Below are 18,148 nucleotides of genomic sequence, written 5' to 3'. Positions count from 1 at the left end.
GAGTTGATCAATGAGAAAAAATGAAAACCCCTATGAGTTTTAAAAAATGAAAACTTTTTTTTTGGCCCGGAAGAAAGAAGTTCTGTCTTGTTTTATTTTACTCTCTCCTACCAGGGGATTTTCAGCATGTCAGTAATCGAGCTGTTTCTTCGAAACATGTCTTTAAAGTTTTTATATTTTAGAAATAATTTATACAACAAAATGCTTAAGGAAGCACCCCTCAAATTTTATAGCCTTTCTTTGATCAGCTTCATTCCAATAAAATGAGCTATGCTTTGACATAGAGTTAGCTGCTATTTTGGCAAGTGAAGAAAGCAATCCTTTTAATAAAATAAAATAAACAGATTTACTGACTCTAAAGGGCTAGGAAAGGACAGGCAGTAAAGTTTGTGCTAATTAAACATATCTGAGCATACTGAAATTGCCCATAATGTGCTTCTTAAAGTGACTTGGGTTATAAAATGGAATAAGTAAGATAAATGAGCAGGGTGATCCACTGAATGAGAGCTCCCAACTCTCACCTCCATTAGCTCCTCCTGTGCATACAGCCAGCTAAGAATGATGCGGAGAAGTAAGCCTGAGGCTTCATACACCATTTATCCACACCAAAACTTTTAAAAGTGTAATCATGGATTACATTGATAACAGTGTATTGGCAAGCCTTTGGATAAATCCAAACATTTCCACAAGTTGTTCTGTTTTTTGTTTTGTTTGTTTTTGTTTTGTTTTGGCGAAGTTTTGAAATCCAAATATCTTACTTAAAAGAGAGGAAGTGGAAAATAACTAGGGTCCAGCGAAGGTATATGGAGATGTTTAGTTATCTTGAACAACCTGTGTTTATAAACTAAGAGGTCAAGTACCAACTTCGGTCATATCTAATCATATCTGTCTAGGTGAGGTCAATTCATTGGCCTAACCTGCTGGAAGAGTATATAAAAGATTCAGTTAAGCACTATACTAGATCCCCTCTCTCCTTTCTCTTTATTTCAATCACAGCCTAACCCACATTGACTCAAAGACTTGGGCTTTTTGTTTCCCTTATAGAAAAAAGCCTTTCAATGTGGCAAACTTTTTTTTAAATAAATGATATCTGTATTAGTTACCTATTACCATGTAACAACTTACCTCCTGACTGAGCATTTATTTTTCCTCATGACTTCTGTGGGTCAGGAATCTGGACATGGCTTAGCTATGACCTCTCTTCAGTCTCTCACCACCAGTGCAGCAGAGTTCTCAAGGCTGGATTGGGGAGAATACACTTTCAAGCTGACTCGGGTTTTCACCGTCATGATGCAGTATCTTGCTAGCCATTGTCCAGAAACATCTGTTCTTTGCCATGTGGGCATCTTCATGGGGCTTCTCACAACATGGAAGCTGGCTTCCTGCAGAACAAGAGCTCTGAGAGGAAAGAGGTGGAGAATGGAACCTTGATCTTTTTATAACCTAATCTGGAGAGCACCATCTCTTCACTTTTATCATTGTCTGTTTCTTAAAAACACAAAGGAACAAGATTATACAAGGGCAGGAATGTTAGAAAGAGGAGCTAACAATGGGATTCATCTTAGAAGCTGCCCAACACAATGCCTTAGAGCAGTGTTTCCCAATCTTCTCTCATAATGAGAATCACCTGGTGGAGTTGTTAAAATACAGATCCCTGAATCCCAATGCAGTATCTTGCTAGCCATTTGGGAACAAATGTTCCCAAAAATTCTAGTTTAGCACTTCTTAGTTGGGATTCAGGAATCTGTATTTTAACAACTCCACCAGGTGATTCTCATCATGAGAGAAGTTTGGGAAACACTGCCTTAGAGTAATGAGGCTGAATTCCTTCACTTTACAAATGAGAAAAATAAGGCTGAGGTTTAGAGGGTCACATGACTCACTGATAACAGGGACAGAATTAGATAGAGCCCAGGCTTTCTGATTCTTGGCATTGCATTTTGCTGATTTATTGTTTTCTGTCTTCCTCTTACTTTTCTCACTCTCATTCTCTCCTTTTGCTCTATTTGTTCCTATCAACAAATAAACAGCCCTCTAAACTTAGTATTTTGGCTATTGAAAAAAGCAAGGTTTAAACTGTTCATTTGCATGTGCTTTGCTTCTTCCTCAGAGTTAAGTAAAAGCATGGCTTTTTACCCATAACTCAAGATGAGGGAAAGTGTAGGGAACATTCATTTTCTAAGTATATGTAATTCAGATGCAATAACATGCCTGAGAATTGGTGTCCATCCAGGGCTTACTGGATGGACACCAATTCTCAGGCATGGACACCAATTCTCAGGCATGTCAATCACTGTGCTATGCTCATTGCACTACTGATTCAAATCTCCAAATCTCTGAAGAACATTATAGCAAACTTGAAAAATTGAAATCCCTAATTTCTAATTCATTATTCATGTTGTTACTCTCTTTTGTTAAAGGTTTCCAGATATTTATAAATTTAGTGTCTTTTATTAGCACATTTCATTCTCCATGAGTTTGTTCATATAGAACATCTAATTGATTTCACACAAGCATTACATCGTGTAGGTTGATGCGTGATAAATGTAGCTTAGCTACATGACAGGTTTTGATCAAAATTATGGGCCTGGAGCTGGTAGCTGGCTCTTTCTGTGACAGAATTTCTCACACTCAAAATTCCAAAGGAGAAATATAAATTGAAGTCAGTCATTCAACAAACACTGATTGAGCCTTTACCAAATGCAGCTTGTAGCTGTTCTTGTTCTAACTCCAAGGGAGGATTTTGTGTTGCACAACTATTAATTTTATCCCAAATAATAAAACTTAGTTGTTACATTGCAGACTCCAGAAACTCAATTTCAAATCTTCATCTCCATCACTGTGTACCTGAAGTTTTAAAATAAGTTACTTAATGTCTTTGTTCATCTGTCTCTTCTGGGGAAAATAATAGCATCTATCTCACGGGATGGTAGAAACAAGAGAGTTTGTGCATGGAAAGTACTTAGAACAGTGCCTGGCACATAAGAGACACTAACATTTTAATTATTATTGTAATCTGGTATGTATTTTGTTCTATCCAACAGCTCTGGTTGGGAATGCCTGCCTGGTACGTGGCAGCCTGCCGAGCCAATGTGAAGAGCGGTGCCATCATGTCTGCTTTGTCAGACACTGAGATCCAGAGGGAAATTGGAATCAGCAATCCCCTGCATCGCTTAAAGCTCCGACTAGCAATCCAGGAGATGGTTTCCCTAACAAGTCCTTCCGCTCCTCCAACATCCCGAACTGTGAGTCAGTTTGTGCTCCTTCCCCCTCAGAGGGCTGGGTGAATAACAGCATCTCTGAGTCCCCAGAGCAGAATGGGGGCAGCACACATTTCCACGTCAGTCTAAATTATTCTGGAGAGATTCAGCTTGCTCTTCATTAACCTTGCTGCTCCTTTCAATAGGTTTTCAACTGCGGAGCTGTGATTGCTATCAGATTTGAAGGCTGCAACCGAGATAGACTTTTGAACTGGTCTCTAGACTAACATGTTTGTTTGTTTTTCCTTTTTCCTCCTATGTAACTAGACCCAAAGCAAACTCATTTTCAGGATGTCCCCTTTTTTAATGTAATTCAACACCTCGGGTGACTAGCTGTTGGCATTAGTGTTTTCTGAAGATACAATATTTAATGCTCAGCTTCTGATGCAATTTTCATATTTATGAAAGTACAAAACTATTTGATGTTTTATAAATACCAAGTGGGATACTTCCCTTCAAACTCTATTAGCTTCTCATTTATAAATCCCTGTTCTTCTCACAATTTTACCATATCCTAAAGTTAGGAAATAAAAAAATGTCTAAAAATATGCACACAAGCTGATGAATTTAAATACTTAGACAAACTCTCAATGATATTCTTCCTTTGTCTAGTCCTGAATTATATATTTTGTTAATAAAGGATGTGGTTTCTAATGTTAACTGGACTTCTCTGGCCCCATTTCTTATACAGAATAATATTTTATGAAAGAAGAAAGTAAATTTCAGTGGTGGATAAAAGATAGTAAAGGGATATTATGTTGATGCAGTTTTTATATGTGGTCTTAAGTGGTTTTAGAGAATTTGCTTCATTTTTACTGTATCTACCTTTATATTCTTTCCCAGTGTACTAGATTCTAGTGCCAGAAATACCTAAAATTTAAAAACCTTTCTGTCTTTCTTTCATAATTCCATTTTAACTTCCTCTTAAATTACCTGTGGAAAATATATAATTTTAAAAACTTATACATAACATATTTTCAACTATATATAAATGCTGTATACTATAGCTGAAGTGCTACTCCAGTTACAAAATAATCCAAAACAAAAACTGAGCAGGCCATTAAAGTAAAGTTATTATAAACCAAATAATAAACAAATCTAAGGGTTTCCTCAACAATTTCTAACTGAGAAAGAAGCATCACAGCTGGTTTATATCAACACTCTCCTCCCAAGAGCAACTGCATACCAAATTACTAAAAATTTCTAGCCTTGCAAAATGAAGAGCATTTGCAGTTCCAGCTTCAAGACAGAAAATAGAATATACTTTATCCTTTCTGTTTAGCATCCTGTTTAATTCTTAGTGGAAAATAGAATAATTAAGCACTATTTCTCTAAAAAGACCTAAGCAAACTAAAGGAATGTAAAAACTATTAAAGGTGAGTGGATGCTAGGTTGTTCAACCAACAATCAAGTGTGAAAAGAGCGTATGAGACTTCATACTCTAGCCTCAGTTCACCCAAAAACTTTATTTCCTTAGATCAGGTCCCAACAACACAGAACTTCTGTCAGTTTCCTAAGCTTTTGTGCTCTTGGTTGATTAATGGTGTTTGTAATTGGTCTTTCATCTTCCCATCCAGGATTACCATCCTTCTCCAGCTCACCTTTATCTAGTGATTCCTGGATGTCCCGTTTCTATTATACAAAGCTCCCGCTAGCTTCCACACCCGGCTCTGGTTTTCTTCCTGAGTTTCCATCTGGGTATTTAGAAAAACCATTTTATCATTTTCTCTCCTTGATTCATCCTACACTAAGCCAAGCAAAAATATTATCAGATTACCCATAGCCCCCAAGCCTTAACTCAGTGCCTGGCAAATTGTGGAGAATCAGTAAGTATCCTTCTTAAAAATGATGCTTCACAAGTCACCCTACCCACCATTACAGAGGGACTGAAATGTGTATGGCCCTGACTTCACAGAGGGCAGCTATGGCGAGGAAAGTAAGACATGCTTACGAGTAGGTTATAGCAGGAGATGAAATATTTTAATTTCTAAAAGTGAGATAGAAGCAAAATGCTATGGGATTCCATGGAAGGAGAAAGCACGTCTGCTTGAATAAGCTTCGAAGAGGAATCAGCACTTGAAAGACTAGTCATATATTGTTAATTAATTTTTAAAAATTTAATAAATCTTTATTGTTCAGATTATTACCATTGTTCCTCTTTTTTTTCCTCCATAGCTCCCCTCTACCAGGTTTGTTAATTAATCTTAAACATTTTTGTCACTCTTAACTTTGGACAAAGAACTTTTCAGTCTGTTTTCTTTACATTTTGATAAAAATGAATTATTTTTATTTTTGTTTAAAACTTATTAATATAGCATAAACATTTTCCTCAATTTAATAAATATGCAATTCTGATATAAATTTTAATTGCTATACATCTCCTTCATGGAAATACCATAACTTATTTAACCAAATCCCTAATAGTGGATGTTCTGCTTATTTAAAAATTTCATTGTGTTTACAATACCATAGTGGATATATATATATATAGTTATGTTGGTGCATAAGCTGTGGTTATTGACAAAGCAATATTTGAGTATAGAGCATTTATATTCTTATTATTTTTAGCCCTTAGTTGCCAAATTGTATTGTATAGGCCTTTCATTTCCCTTTTGTTAACATTCCCTTTTATTAACATTACTTAAATTTATATTTTTTAAATTATTAGTGAAGTAAAAAATTTTATATGCTTATTGATTTAGTATTTAATGAATTTCCTATTTATAATATTTTCCATTTTTCTGTAGGATTGTAGAAATTTTCATCTTTTTACTAATGTCTAAAAGTTCTTTATTCACAGGAGATATATGCCCTTTGCCAAATATTAGCTCAAGTTACATGAGATAAAGTTAATTTCTATTTGTTTTTAAAATGATCTACTGAGTGCTCTTTTTTCTTCTATTTCATCTACATGGAGGTAGTTACTCATTTCTAATATATATCAAATATGATTTGCTTTTCAAGAAGAAAAAAAACTAAAACTAAACTTCTAAACTTCTAGTAATGAATTCGCTGCATCAAGTAAACATGAAAACAGTGTTGTTGTTTTTTAATAAATATTTTAATGTCGTTCAGAAAACTACAATTAATCCAGTATTCCAGATCATTCAAGTTCTGTAGGTTTAGGTTTGAGTTTGGATTCCTCAGCCAGGTGTATCTTGTTTGTTCACTCAAATGCTCAGGAGGAAATGACAAGGAACTCTTTTCCAGCTGAATAGAACTTCCTGCCTGATTCTACCTCCTTTTTGTACAGATAAAATGGACTAAACCATCAAAAGGAAAATCTAAAGTTTACGTTGATTATTTCCTTTCTCCAGTCCTAATCTTCCAGTTCTCTTTCTTTCTAACCTGGTATTACTGTAGAAGGCCTTTTACCTAATAGAATAGGCATGCAGATGTCAGTTAATTGACATCACCATCATTAATTTCAATGAATATTTTATTTTAAAGTATGTCATAAAGAATAAGTTACAATCTTTAAATATTTTTTCTTAAGTAAAAATATGTAAATGTTCACAACTCTCAAATTGAGATGAAACACCTGATACTTTCTTTGAGTATGTATGATTCCATTGCCTGGAATTCCACATTATCCCTCTTTCATAACCTCATCCATAAAGCATCATCAATTTCACAAGTTTGAGTTTCTTTTTAAAGTGATAACTTTATTATACTCAAAACGCTATTTGAGTGCAAAATCCTCCTAGATATTTACAATTTCTTCCCCAACTTTGACCAAGTTGTATCTCATTGATAATGTGTTTTAAGATTTGCCTTTATCTAGGCTTTTCAAATAATTCAACTTATACATAGGCCAAATTTCTTTATTTTTTACTTTATGTTATATTTAAGTCACCTAATTTTTAAAAAGTGCAATGGAAATAAATAGGATTGTGAGCAAATACAAATGATCTTTGGTAAAAATATAATTCATCAAGTTTGATCAGATATGTAAGGCATAAGATAGGCATCAATCAGCACAAAGTACAGGGGGAAGACAGATCATTTATTAAACTAAACATGTGTCTGGGCACAGATTGCTTAACAAGATTTCTAATGATATTGTACTAATATCTGACATTAAGTGTCAGCCCCTATTCTAAGTGTTTTAAATGTAATAATACCACACGACAACACTGGGAAGGTAGGTCCTTTTGTTGCATCTGTTTTTCAGATGGGAAAACTGATGTATCGAGAGTTAAGTGACTTTCCAAGGGCACACTCCTATGTGGTTTTCCCCCAGAATCTATGATCCTAACAAGTGCATCTCCTGCTTCCTGTACTCCACCAGTTTTTCTTCTCTTTTATAGCATCCATCCAATCTGCTTCAGTTCCCCCTTTCATTACTATTAACCTCATAAAACTCAATCTTTAATGTGAATAAGATGAGGTATACTGATTATAATGGAAAATATGTTTTTTTCTTATGAAAAACATAAATTCAGAAATAAGAAAAATGTGGATCTAGGCCATTTTGAATGTGAAAGTAAATTTCAAGTCAATGTACTTTGGAATCCTATATAATAAAAGGTTAATGTTCAAATTGTCCCCAAGGGTGGGAGTTCGAGGGGAGTTAGATGTGCGCTGTCCACCAGGGGCAATGCTGAACAAGGCAGGTGTCAGCAACTAGGTGCTGGCAGTGGGTGGCAGTGAAGGCACTGCCTGCCCCAATGGGTCCCAACAAGAATGGGACCATGGCAGGACGGTGAAGCAGGTGAGTGGGTGGTTCCAGGCCAAGATGGGTGTGAGTGCAGGTCCCAGGTCACCACACAGATTGACCCTAATCACTGGCCAGGCCTAGGGACCCTGCCAGTGCACCGATTTCATGCAACAAAACTCTAGTACAATCAAAAACTAAAAAATACTTCGAATGACATAAATAGTAACAGAAGTTACTTCCAACTAGGTCAGGTTACGGTTTATTCTGAGGTTCTGGCTGCTTTACTAATGTTATTCTTCTGACATCAAGAGAATACATTACTTAACCCTAATTAATGTTTATGATTTATTTCTTAAGCTCACTTTGACATTTATTTTTATGTCATAATTTCCTTCTGAATGATTTTATTTGACAAGTCCTTTAATCCTGAACATATTTTAGGAATTTTTCTCTTAGTTTTTATTTGATAATACTGTCGAAATATTCAATCCATCTGGACCTAATTGAGTCAGGGGTCATCTCAAACACAAAATTTAAGGAGGCACTCACTATCAGCTGCTGACCCTGCACTTGCAAACCCCTGAAAGTGAGACTTCCTTAAATTAAGTTCATTCAGCATCTCACCTGCATCATCATAGTCCCAGCATGTATCAGAATATATTACATTATAATGTAAACTTTTCAGTGTTTTTCTAGTATGAAGCATGTGGTTTTAGCCACTTAACAGAAGTAGAGTCTAAAATTTAGAGAGGTTTAGGAAATGTCCTATGGTAGTTACTTGAGAAGTGGAATTTGTAGAATGCAAGCTTCCTGATTATAATTTGTTAAATTACCAGATAATTTCACAAATTGTAATTGAAATCAAATCAATCACTTGTTAGACTCAGATGGTATTAACATCACAGAAAAATAAATGACTACTGGTTTGCATTCTCCAGCTCCAAGGGCAGGGAGTGGATGATCTTCAGTGACGCTCAAAGAACCACAACCAACGATGGGATGCTTCTCCTTTATGCCTTTCCAGCCTCATTTTTGTACTCTGTCCTTGGACCAAGGCACCAGTGTCCACATTATCTAGGGTTGCTCAAAGCCTCTTACTCTAGCTGTTCACTAAGATAAGCTCTCTGCTGAAACTCTCATGCTCTGCTTCAACCCTTTATTAATTACCTACATGTAAATTCCATCCCTTAAGTTGGTAGCAAAAGAAAGAAGTCTGAACATCTTGCTACATCTGGACTTCCTTATAAAATAAACTTGTTAAAACCCCGACTAATGGATAATTGATTGAGCTGTATAGAGGCTATTGTGTGAGTAACTTTATAAGATTCTAGAGCAGGCAGTGTTCCTCACTAGTAGAACTAAAGATCAAAGATGAATGAGTAACATATAATTTCAGAAGGTTTGCCAACCATACGTAGAAAATTGCTCTAGACATATTCTCATGTTGCATATAGAGGTACAGATTCAAACCATGGCTTACAGCACTTGGCCCATCCAAGAACTTGGTAACAGATTGGCAAATATAAACTTTAAGATAGCCTGCTAGATTATACATGTATGCATTTTAGGTTCCTTAGATGGGGAGGGAGATCATTATTTGAATTCACAGTCAAGGTGGAGGCTGCAGAAATCATGGTAAATACAGATGGGCTTAAATGAGTTTCCCATCAGGTGATCACTGAAGCTCAGTTTGAAGACAGCACAGGCACTTGGGCAGAGCTCTGTGACCACTGGGTACAAAGGGCATGTGACAGATGAGTGGGAAGTTCTTTTTAGCATAATACTCATCATGAGGTCCATAATGTTTAAATTAAGATCATTCCCAGAAATTGAGGGGTAAAGGAGAGAGGGTTTTAATGACAGGGATGGCTCTTGTATTCTAAGTATACTTTACAGGTGTGTACAGTTGCATCCCATAGAAATAATCAGATATACTCCAATTTCCAAATGATAGAGAAATGAGAATTCTGAACATATATATGATGACTGTTCAGGGTTGTTTTTATGCCCATATGATTTACTTGTAATTATGAGTATTTACTACTCAACTCTCCTTTGTTACTCAATTATGTGTAATTTTTATATGTGAAATTTCTCATATTGAATTATATACATCATTTTAGTTTATATGTAGTTATTTTTAAAATTATTTTAAATTGTATTATTTATAGTAGAAGGAAATTCAAACATGGTACTTATGCGAATGCTTGCAAAGGCTAGACTAGAGAGAATTATGTGGGTGACATGTCGGGATATCAACTTTTCTATTTCCAATTCTTTAAAACTAAACCCATTCTATGCAAGTAACAAGCAATGGGTAAAATATAAATTCCATTGTAACTTGGATGACCTTGCAATGTTTGGAGATGTTTCCCGGTGAAACGGGTGGAATTTCATGAAAAGTGGTTCCCAGTGGCCGTTACCATCAGCGATATGCCCGGTCCTTTGTGTTACTAAGTGGACTTTGGTTTAGAAATTGTACATTATTCAGTGTATAGAACAAACATCATGGGTTGTTTTATTTGGAAAGTAAATTATGTGTTATAGTAGAATAGTGCCTGCTGGACAGAAGATTTTCTTTTACATCATGTTCTCTATAATGATAGAGGACACTGATGAAAAATTAGGAAATAGATTTTGTAATTTCTAACAGTATATAGTAAAGCTGGAAAATACCTTCTATTAAATAAAAATAGCATTCCACTTCCTTTTCTTCTATAAGAATAGAGGGAAACAACACATTTACTGAATTGTAAAAGGAAGAATACATTTGGAAAAAGTTGACTTTGGTTTTCAGACAGGTTATAAGAGTGCTTTTAGCTTTTCATTGACAACCAATTTTCTCTTTCCAAGGACATTGAAGAATCAAAACTCTGTGAATGGAATCAAAACGTATATGCCTTTGTTTTCTGAAGAAGAAAAAAAATACACTCTTCTACAGTTCAAATTCATTCCATTCTCTGTGGCTACAATAGCCACATATCTTTGAAAGGGAAGTTTTGATTAAGCCATTTTCCAAATTAATAAACACAAAAGTATTATTTTAAATCTGTCTTGCAGGAGCTTCACAGAAACCTCTTTTAATCCCTTTAAGCAGAAGAAAAGGGGAGCCACGAGCAAACCAGCGATGCTCTCGTGCATAGCGGCAGGAGCGCTAGGCCTGCTGTGGTGTTGACTTACTGTGGCTCTGCCTTTCTTCTTTGCATGCTTCGCTCCCTGGTTCCACTGCTTCCCTCGGGGCCTCACTGCAGCCTTCAGGCAACGTTTGGGTGACCCATGAAGAAATGGAAACTCTTGCAGCTCCAGCGAAAACGGTTAGTCCATATGGCTCTGTTGAACATGAAGACAAGTTACTTTGCAGCTATTGGGATGATAAAACTGTTTTGTTCACGAAGGCTTGACATAATGGGGTATGGTTCTGCGGTGTAATGTAATAATAACCAGCATTTTTGTTATGGGTTTAGTTTTTCTGCACTTTGACATTTTTCAGTGAAGCAGTGCTAGACTGTGATGATGTGGTTAATGTCATAAGCATCTGTAATATGCAAACACCACTCAGTACCAACTTATGTATCCATTTTGCAACATTGGTAACAAATATCACTTAGTATTGGGCACATTCACATTTAATACATATCACCAAACCCAATAAAACTTGTAATAGAAAAATTTAGATTGAATACTAATTTTTAATGCAATCATTTTATTTCTTGTATTTTAGCATTTCAAAGAGAGCACTTTACCCTATCCTCCTTCCCCCCTCCAAAAAAAAAAAAATGTTCTGTTATTTAGTATTCAAAAAACAGGCTTAAAAAATTCTTGGTGACACTGATTGTGATTGTCTACTTTTAAAAATATATTACATATGGTTATTTTTAAAACTTAAAGTTGAACACAGCATGCATTTTATTCTTACCAACTTTTTAACAATTTGAATCTTCTTTCAGTTTTATCCCTATTTTAAAAATGTATTATCCTATTTATGGTGGATAAAAATGCCAGTGCTCAATACTAATTCTATTTTTGGATTAGTTTGTTGTGTTAGTTTTGTCTTTTTTTAATTTTTCTTGTTTTAGCTGTTGCAAAAATCTATTTGATTATCACAAAAATTCCTTAGAGGGATGCAGTTATTTTTCCACTTCATTAATTTACTTCATATAAGATTTATCCATCATATATGTGAGTGTATGCTTGTATAAGTGTGTGTGTGTGTGTGTGTGTGTGTGTGTGTGTCTAAAACAATGGACTGCAAAGAAGTATAGCAGGCTATACATTTATAACGTATATTTTATAATATATGTGTATATGTCCACATTTGTGTATTATGTTTCTATGTATATAATCAGAATTTTTTATTCTAATTCATTACATTTGTGAAAGTACACACTTTTAAAAATTAAAAAGCGTTTAGAATTACCAGATCAAATGTATCATGAAAATTCCATGTGTCATATATATTTAATTAGAATTAATTAGAAACTAATAATTAGTAGTTGCTTTTGAACTGCCAAATTGATTGCTGTGATCTGGATAAGAATCTGTCTTTAGCTTCCTCTGTCATAATTAGCACTTTCAATAACAGTTTTGCTTTTTAGAAATTTCACTATAATAATTTGAAATTAATTTACACTTATCTGCTTTATTAATCACTCTCTGCTGCTAACACAGAAAGAATCTGAGGAAGGAAGCTGGGCCCAGGTAGGAAACTCAAATGCTTTAAAACAGTATCACTAGTTCCCTGTGAGGATATAAAGTAAGAAACTGTTTTATAACACAATATTCTAAATCTTCCCTTCGCCTAAAATTAGGCTAACGTGCATTTATACTTATTATGCTTAATTATATATATCCTTTTAGATCACCATATTTTGCAAAGAGGATGATTATCATTTTACACCTGGCCTCTTTTTAAAGGGAACTCTCATTTATTCTTCAAAAGATTCAACTGTAACTTAAATTTCTCTGAAATTACCTGTGAATATATTTAATCAGGGATCATTCAAGTTGGATATAAGGGTGGGGGATATTAGATGTGATTTACTTTCAAGAATAGTGGGAAGTGTGGGAAGATTGGGGTGGTGGTGGGGATTCTGTCAGCATTGCAATTGCAAGTCAAAAGCTTTTCCCATTTATTAGGATGGCAATAGAAGACACACATATTCACTTTGAGCAAGCATGTTCACAAGGAATTTGTGCATTTCCTAGCATTCCACATGCTGTATAGCTGAAAGAATTTCAGTCATGTACCAACATTTTGGTCAGTGAACGGCTGCTTTTACAGCATGGCCTAGGTGTGCGGTAGACTGTACCCTCCAGGTTTGTGTAAGTACGCACTGGGATGTTCCCAAAATGATGAAATCACCCAAGGTCATACTTCACAGAACCTATCCTCACTATCAAGCTGTATAATGTGTGTTTTATTTAATGAGATTCAAACCTTAACTATAAGGAAAACTTCAGTAGTTATTATTAAGAACTACATTTAAACATTCAGTAAATTAGCACTGCATTAGGTTTTGATTTGATAAGAATGTAATCATTTTTAAGAATACACTAAAAAAAAGAAGCACCTAGATTTTTGTTAGAAATATACAATTCCAGTTGTCATGTGATAAGGACAAACACTATAAAATTAAGAGATTAATAATCTTTACTAAAAATTGGTTTAGAGGTGATGTTTGCTTCTACTTTTCATTTTGGCTCTTACAAACACCATTTGATAAGATCAGTTCATCTTATTATATTTAAGAATTGGATTACCATTTTTAGTTTTTGAAAATGCCCTACTTCTTTAAGAAAGAGTCTATATAGATTGATTTCTTAAAAAAAAAAAAAAAAAAGACTGGTTCTTTCCAATCATATTTATGAAATACGGCTCATGCTTCACTAGGTAATGACAATTGTCCACCTAAAACTTCAGCATTCTGTCTCTCTAGCCTTGTTGCTCCTTTCTTATTCATGTACTGTTTTCTCTTTCACATCAAAATGATTTGCCATTATACCATAGCAATGTCACATCATCAAAGAGAAGCAAATGGTGGAGTATTAGCTAATTTGTCAAATAAAATAAATTAACTAAACCTATGTATATAAAGAGCCCTTAAGCTCAGCATTTGTATTCTATCATTAATTCTAATTTTCATTTAAAAATGCACATTTGTATAAAATGTAATTCCTTTTGAGAATACAAAATGAAAAACATCATTTTCTATAGACAAGTGCCTTGTTACATGTACACGGAGTTCCACTTTGTATCAAAGTAAATCGCATCTTAGAGGTTAAATATTATTTCAGCCTTGTTTCCATATATCAGAGTAATTAAATATCAGCAATAATAGTAGATAGTACCCCCCAATTACCATCTCATTTTATTGGCTAAGAAACTTGACTGCTATAAAACAATTCTAGTGTCCGGTTTTCCTACAGACCCTGGCATATGGAGATATGAACCACGAGTGGATTGGAAATGAATGGCTTCCCAGCCTGGGGTTACCTCAGTACAGAAGTTACTTTATGGAGTGCTTGGTAGATGCAAGAATGTTAGATCATCTAACAAAAAAGGATCTCCGTGTCCATTTAAAAATGGTGGATAGTTTCCATCGGTAGGTTTCTTCCAAAGAGTCATTAAAGTAAAACAATAAATAATGTACATATTGAAGCAGTGCATGACTGCTTAAATCAAAAAGAGATGTAACTAAGTCAAAAAGAAATATTTAGGAAATAAAGATATTTGTTATTCTGTGAACATCTAGTTGACAAAATATTTTCATGCAGCAAAATTACAGGGCCTATCTAATGTACCACTGGGTGCATATTATGTGCCCAAAGCTTATCAAACTATATGTTATAAAATTATACAGCATAATTTTTAGTTATCTTTGGAAACCTCATGTTTGTGATTTTGCCTATGTATGTTTTTATATTATAAAATTATTTACAAAGAATAAAATTAATTTAGTTTTAACTATAAATATATGTGGTTACAAATTACATAACTTAGGGATATACTAGAAAAAAAATTGATTCTGTAAAAAACACTTAGTGTTTTTGCTTTTGTATAAATCTTTTAGTGCTTTTACTCATTTGTACATTAATTTTCAGGGGGAAAAATCCTGAATGGATTATGAGACAGCTGTGAGGACACAGATGAATAAAATACATTTCTTTTTCAAGTTGTTTGCCATCGAGGCAGTAAAAACAGGCTTGCTATAATAGCATGTCATAAACATTTTACATTTAAGGGTTATGTGAAAAATGTCAGTTGGATTATGTGTCTTATGTGTGGTTGATTAAAATGGTAAATTAATAAACATAAATATAGATGAATTTAGCTTTGGAAAGTATTTGGTCACATCCTGTCCAACAGTAAACTAGGGACTAAAAGGAAAATGATATAAAAATCAGATACACAGCCCTGCCCAGGTGGCTCAGTTGGCTGGAGTATAATCCCATACCCCACAAAGGTTTCAGGTTTGATTCCTGGTCAAGAAACAAAGCTAGGCTGGGGGTTCAATCCCAGGCAGGGTGTAGCTGATCAATGCTTCTATCCCACATGAGTGTTTCTCATTTTCCTTTCTCTCTTTAAAAAAATTTCAAAATCATATATGATGACATCTAGTTAGTATAAAAAGATAATAATTGGGACTCTTTAATCAAAGGTATGCAAATACTTTGAATATTAATAGAGTTATTAACACTGATGGATTAAATGAGGTACAGATAAATATAACACTTTTGTATTTATTGATGAAAGAGAGAGAGAGAGAGAGAGAGAGAGAGAGAGAGAGAGAGAGAGAGAGAGAGAGATAAAGATCTTGTTGCTGCTGAAACCAGTTTGGCTCAGTGGTAGAGTATTGGTCTGCAGACTGAAAGGTCCCAGGTTCGACTCCGGTCAGGGGCATGTACCTTGGTTGTGAGCACATCCCCGGTGGGGGGTGTGCAAGAGGCAGCTGGTTGGTGTTTCTCTCTCATCGATGTTTCTAGCTCTCTCTCTCTCTCCCTTCCTCTCTGTAAAAAATCAATAAAAAATATATTTTAAAAAAAGATATTGTTGCTCCACTTATTTATGTATTCATTGATTGAATATTGTATGTGCCCACACCAGGGATCAATCCTGCAGTCTTGGCATATGGGATAAAGCTTTAACTAACTGAGCTACCTTCAAGGGACATAACATAGTTTTTTAAAATCATTAAAATATTGGATAGGAAATCCATGATTTAAAAACAGTTCAAGTGAGAAAGATATGTGACTTGTAGTTGACACAAATACCTCAGTTTGGGTTAATGACTCGCCAGGGCGTATTCAGATTGTGTTTATTGGCAGGCATAAGAGTAGTCCTACCATATGGTGAGATGACAATGACAAATTGTATTAATTTACAAATTAAATATAATTTACAATTAAATTATTCTTGATAAAGTGATAAAAGTCTGGTGGAAAGGTTGAAGAAATTTAAGACATTTAACTTGGATATGGCAAGACTTCAGATAAGTTCTCTATGCTTGAATATGTGATAGTAGAATCATATTTGTTCTGTTGAACATGTAGGTGTAGGTACTAAGCTGAGTGATTTGTGTGCAATAGAAACTTTGGATCACTCTCAGTTGCCCTGCAGCATACACATTGTGAGATAATGAGTTCCCTGTCACTGAGCAGTTAGGCCCTCACATGTTGCCTAGTTGCATTAGATCCTTGCATACTAGAATATTTGATGACACACTTGTATTTCTTCCAATTCTTTACTAGATCTACTTTTTTTTAGATGGACTTTTAATCACTTTATTATTATGGTAGAAATAATTATTATAATAATCAAGTTTTCTTTTTTTAAAAATTAAAAGTTACTCAAATGGCAGGGTTCTGGTTTGTTCCAGACAGTAAATACACAAGCTTCATCTTCATTCTGTGCTTAGGTCTGATGTATAGCAGGTAATACCTAACTGCATATTGCATCTCATGATCTTAGCCCATGGATGACAGTCTGTCAGACACTGTTTTAATAAGATATATCCTTTTTATAGCACAACCTTATATTACATATAAAATGTTGCCAGAAACTTGCCAAGAGCCATTGATTTAACTTCAAGCAGCCTGATGTCTATGATGTTTATTATATTGACATTTTATAGTAGCCCACTGAGTTAATTTGCTAGGGCTGCCATAATAAAATCCTACAGACTGGGTGGCTTCAACAGCAGACCTTTATTTTCTCACAATTCTGGAATCATAAGATCTGGGATCAAGGTGCCAGCAGGATTGGTTTCCCCTTACATCACAGATGGCCGCCTTCTCCTGTGTCCTCGCATTGTCTCTGCTCTGCATGTGCACCTGCATCATTCCTGTCTGTCTGCCCAAATTCCCTCTTCCTGTGAAGACATCATTAGTCAGACTGGAATGAGGCTTACTCTAAAGGCTGTGTTTTAACTTAATTGCCTCGTTTAAGACTCTATCTCCAAATACAGCCACATTCTGAAGTACTACTGGGTATTAGGACTTACATATAAATTTGGGGGAACATAATTCAGCCTATGGTACCCAGTACAGATTTCATTTTCTAATTGTGAAATATTTTGAGCTCCACATTGTCTTTATTAAAGTGCAGAGCTTAGGATTGCATCCTAATTATGACCATTACATTTAGGTAACCTGGCCAATGTGTAGGTATAAAATTTGTGTGTATTTCCAAACACCTAAGAGATCACTAATGATCAATGTTCTTTCCTCTTGAAACTTGAAGATTCCTATTTAGTACAGTCCTCCACATCCTTTATATCTGCTATTTCCGGATCTCTTCCTTTCTTCTCTCTAGACATTTCTGGTTTCTGGGCTTACTTTTCATGCCCGTGGCAACTGTATTACTATGACCATTATTTTGGCATCACTGGCACCTTAATTGAGTTCCTTGTCTCCTAGGTTTATTTCTTTTTCTCATCTTCTATTTTGCTACCAGATTATTCTTTCTTAAACCAGAAAATTTTTTCCTCCTAATAAAATCTGTAGCATCTGGGTGTATTCCACACTTACACTACATGCAAAGCTTTCCTTAATAGAACTCCACTCTCTCTATATAATATTATTTCTCTTGGCTTCCTACCGTGGATTTTAACCCCAGATAGTGTACCTGAGTATCACCAGGCATTTAAACTTTCATCTGCAGCCCCATGATCATGATGCTCCATTTTCTTTAATAACTCTTTTTTTGCACCTGATTCTTTAAGGATCAGTT

At 34.9% G+C, this 18,148-nt stretch overlaps 1 protein-coding gene across 24 annotated transcripts in view; it reads left to right on the top strand.

Moving 5' to 3' along the window:
• PPFIA2 (PTPRF interacting protein alpha 2) overlaps positions 1-18,148 on the top strand; it is a 413,992-nt gene that overhangs the window by 379,682 nt on the left and 16,162 nt on the right. For 16 of the 24 annotated variants that reach the window (XM_045588288.1, XM_036456932.1, XM_036456935.2 and 13 more), the window contains 4 exons: positions 3,045-3,245; positions 11,172-11,234; positions 12,589-12,618; positions 14,329-14,522. In XM_045588288.1, coding sequence (XP_045444244.1) covers positions 3,045-3,245; positions 11,172-11,234; positions 12,589-12,618; positions 14,329-14,522 — 488 coding nt within the window. The remainder of the gene's footprint in view (positions 1-3,044; positions 3,246-11,171; positions 11,235-12,588; positions 12,619-14,328; positions 14,523-18,148) is intronic. The other 8 variants (XM_045588301.1, XM_045588292.1, XM_045588291.1 and 5 more) reach the window with 2 other exon arrangements.

Source organism: Pipistrellus kuhlii, unplaced genomic scaffold, assembly GCF_014108245.1.
Source record: "Pipistrellus kuhlii isolate mPipKuh1 unplaced genomic scaffold, mPipKuh1.p scaffold_m20_p_3, whole genome shotgun sequence".
Classification (NCBI taxonomy): Eukaryota; Metazoa; Chordata; class Mammalia; order Chiroptera; family Vespertilionidae; genus Pipistrellus; species Pipistrellus kuhlii.
The sequence above is the reverse complement of the archived record's forward strand: the minus strand, read 5'-3'. Positions and strand labels throughout refer to the sequence as shown.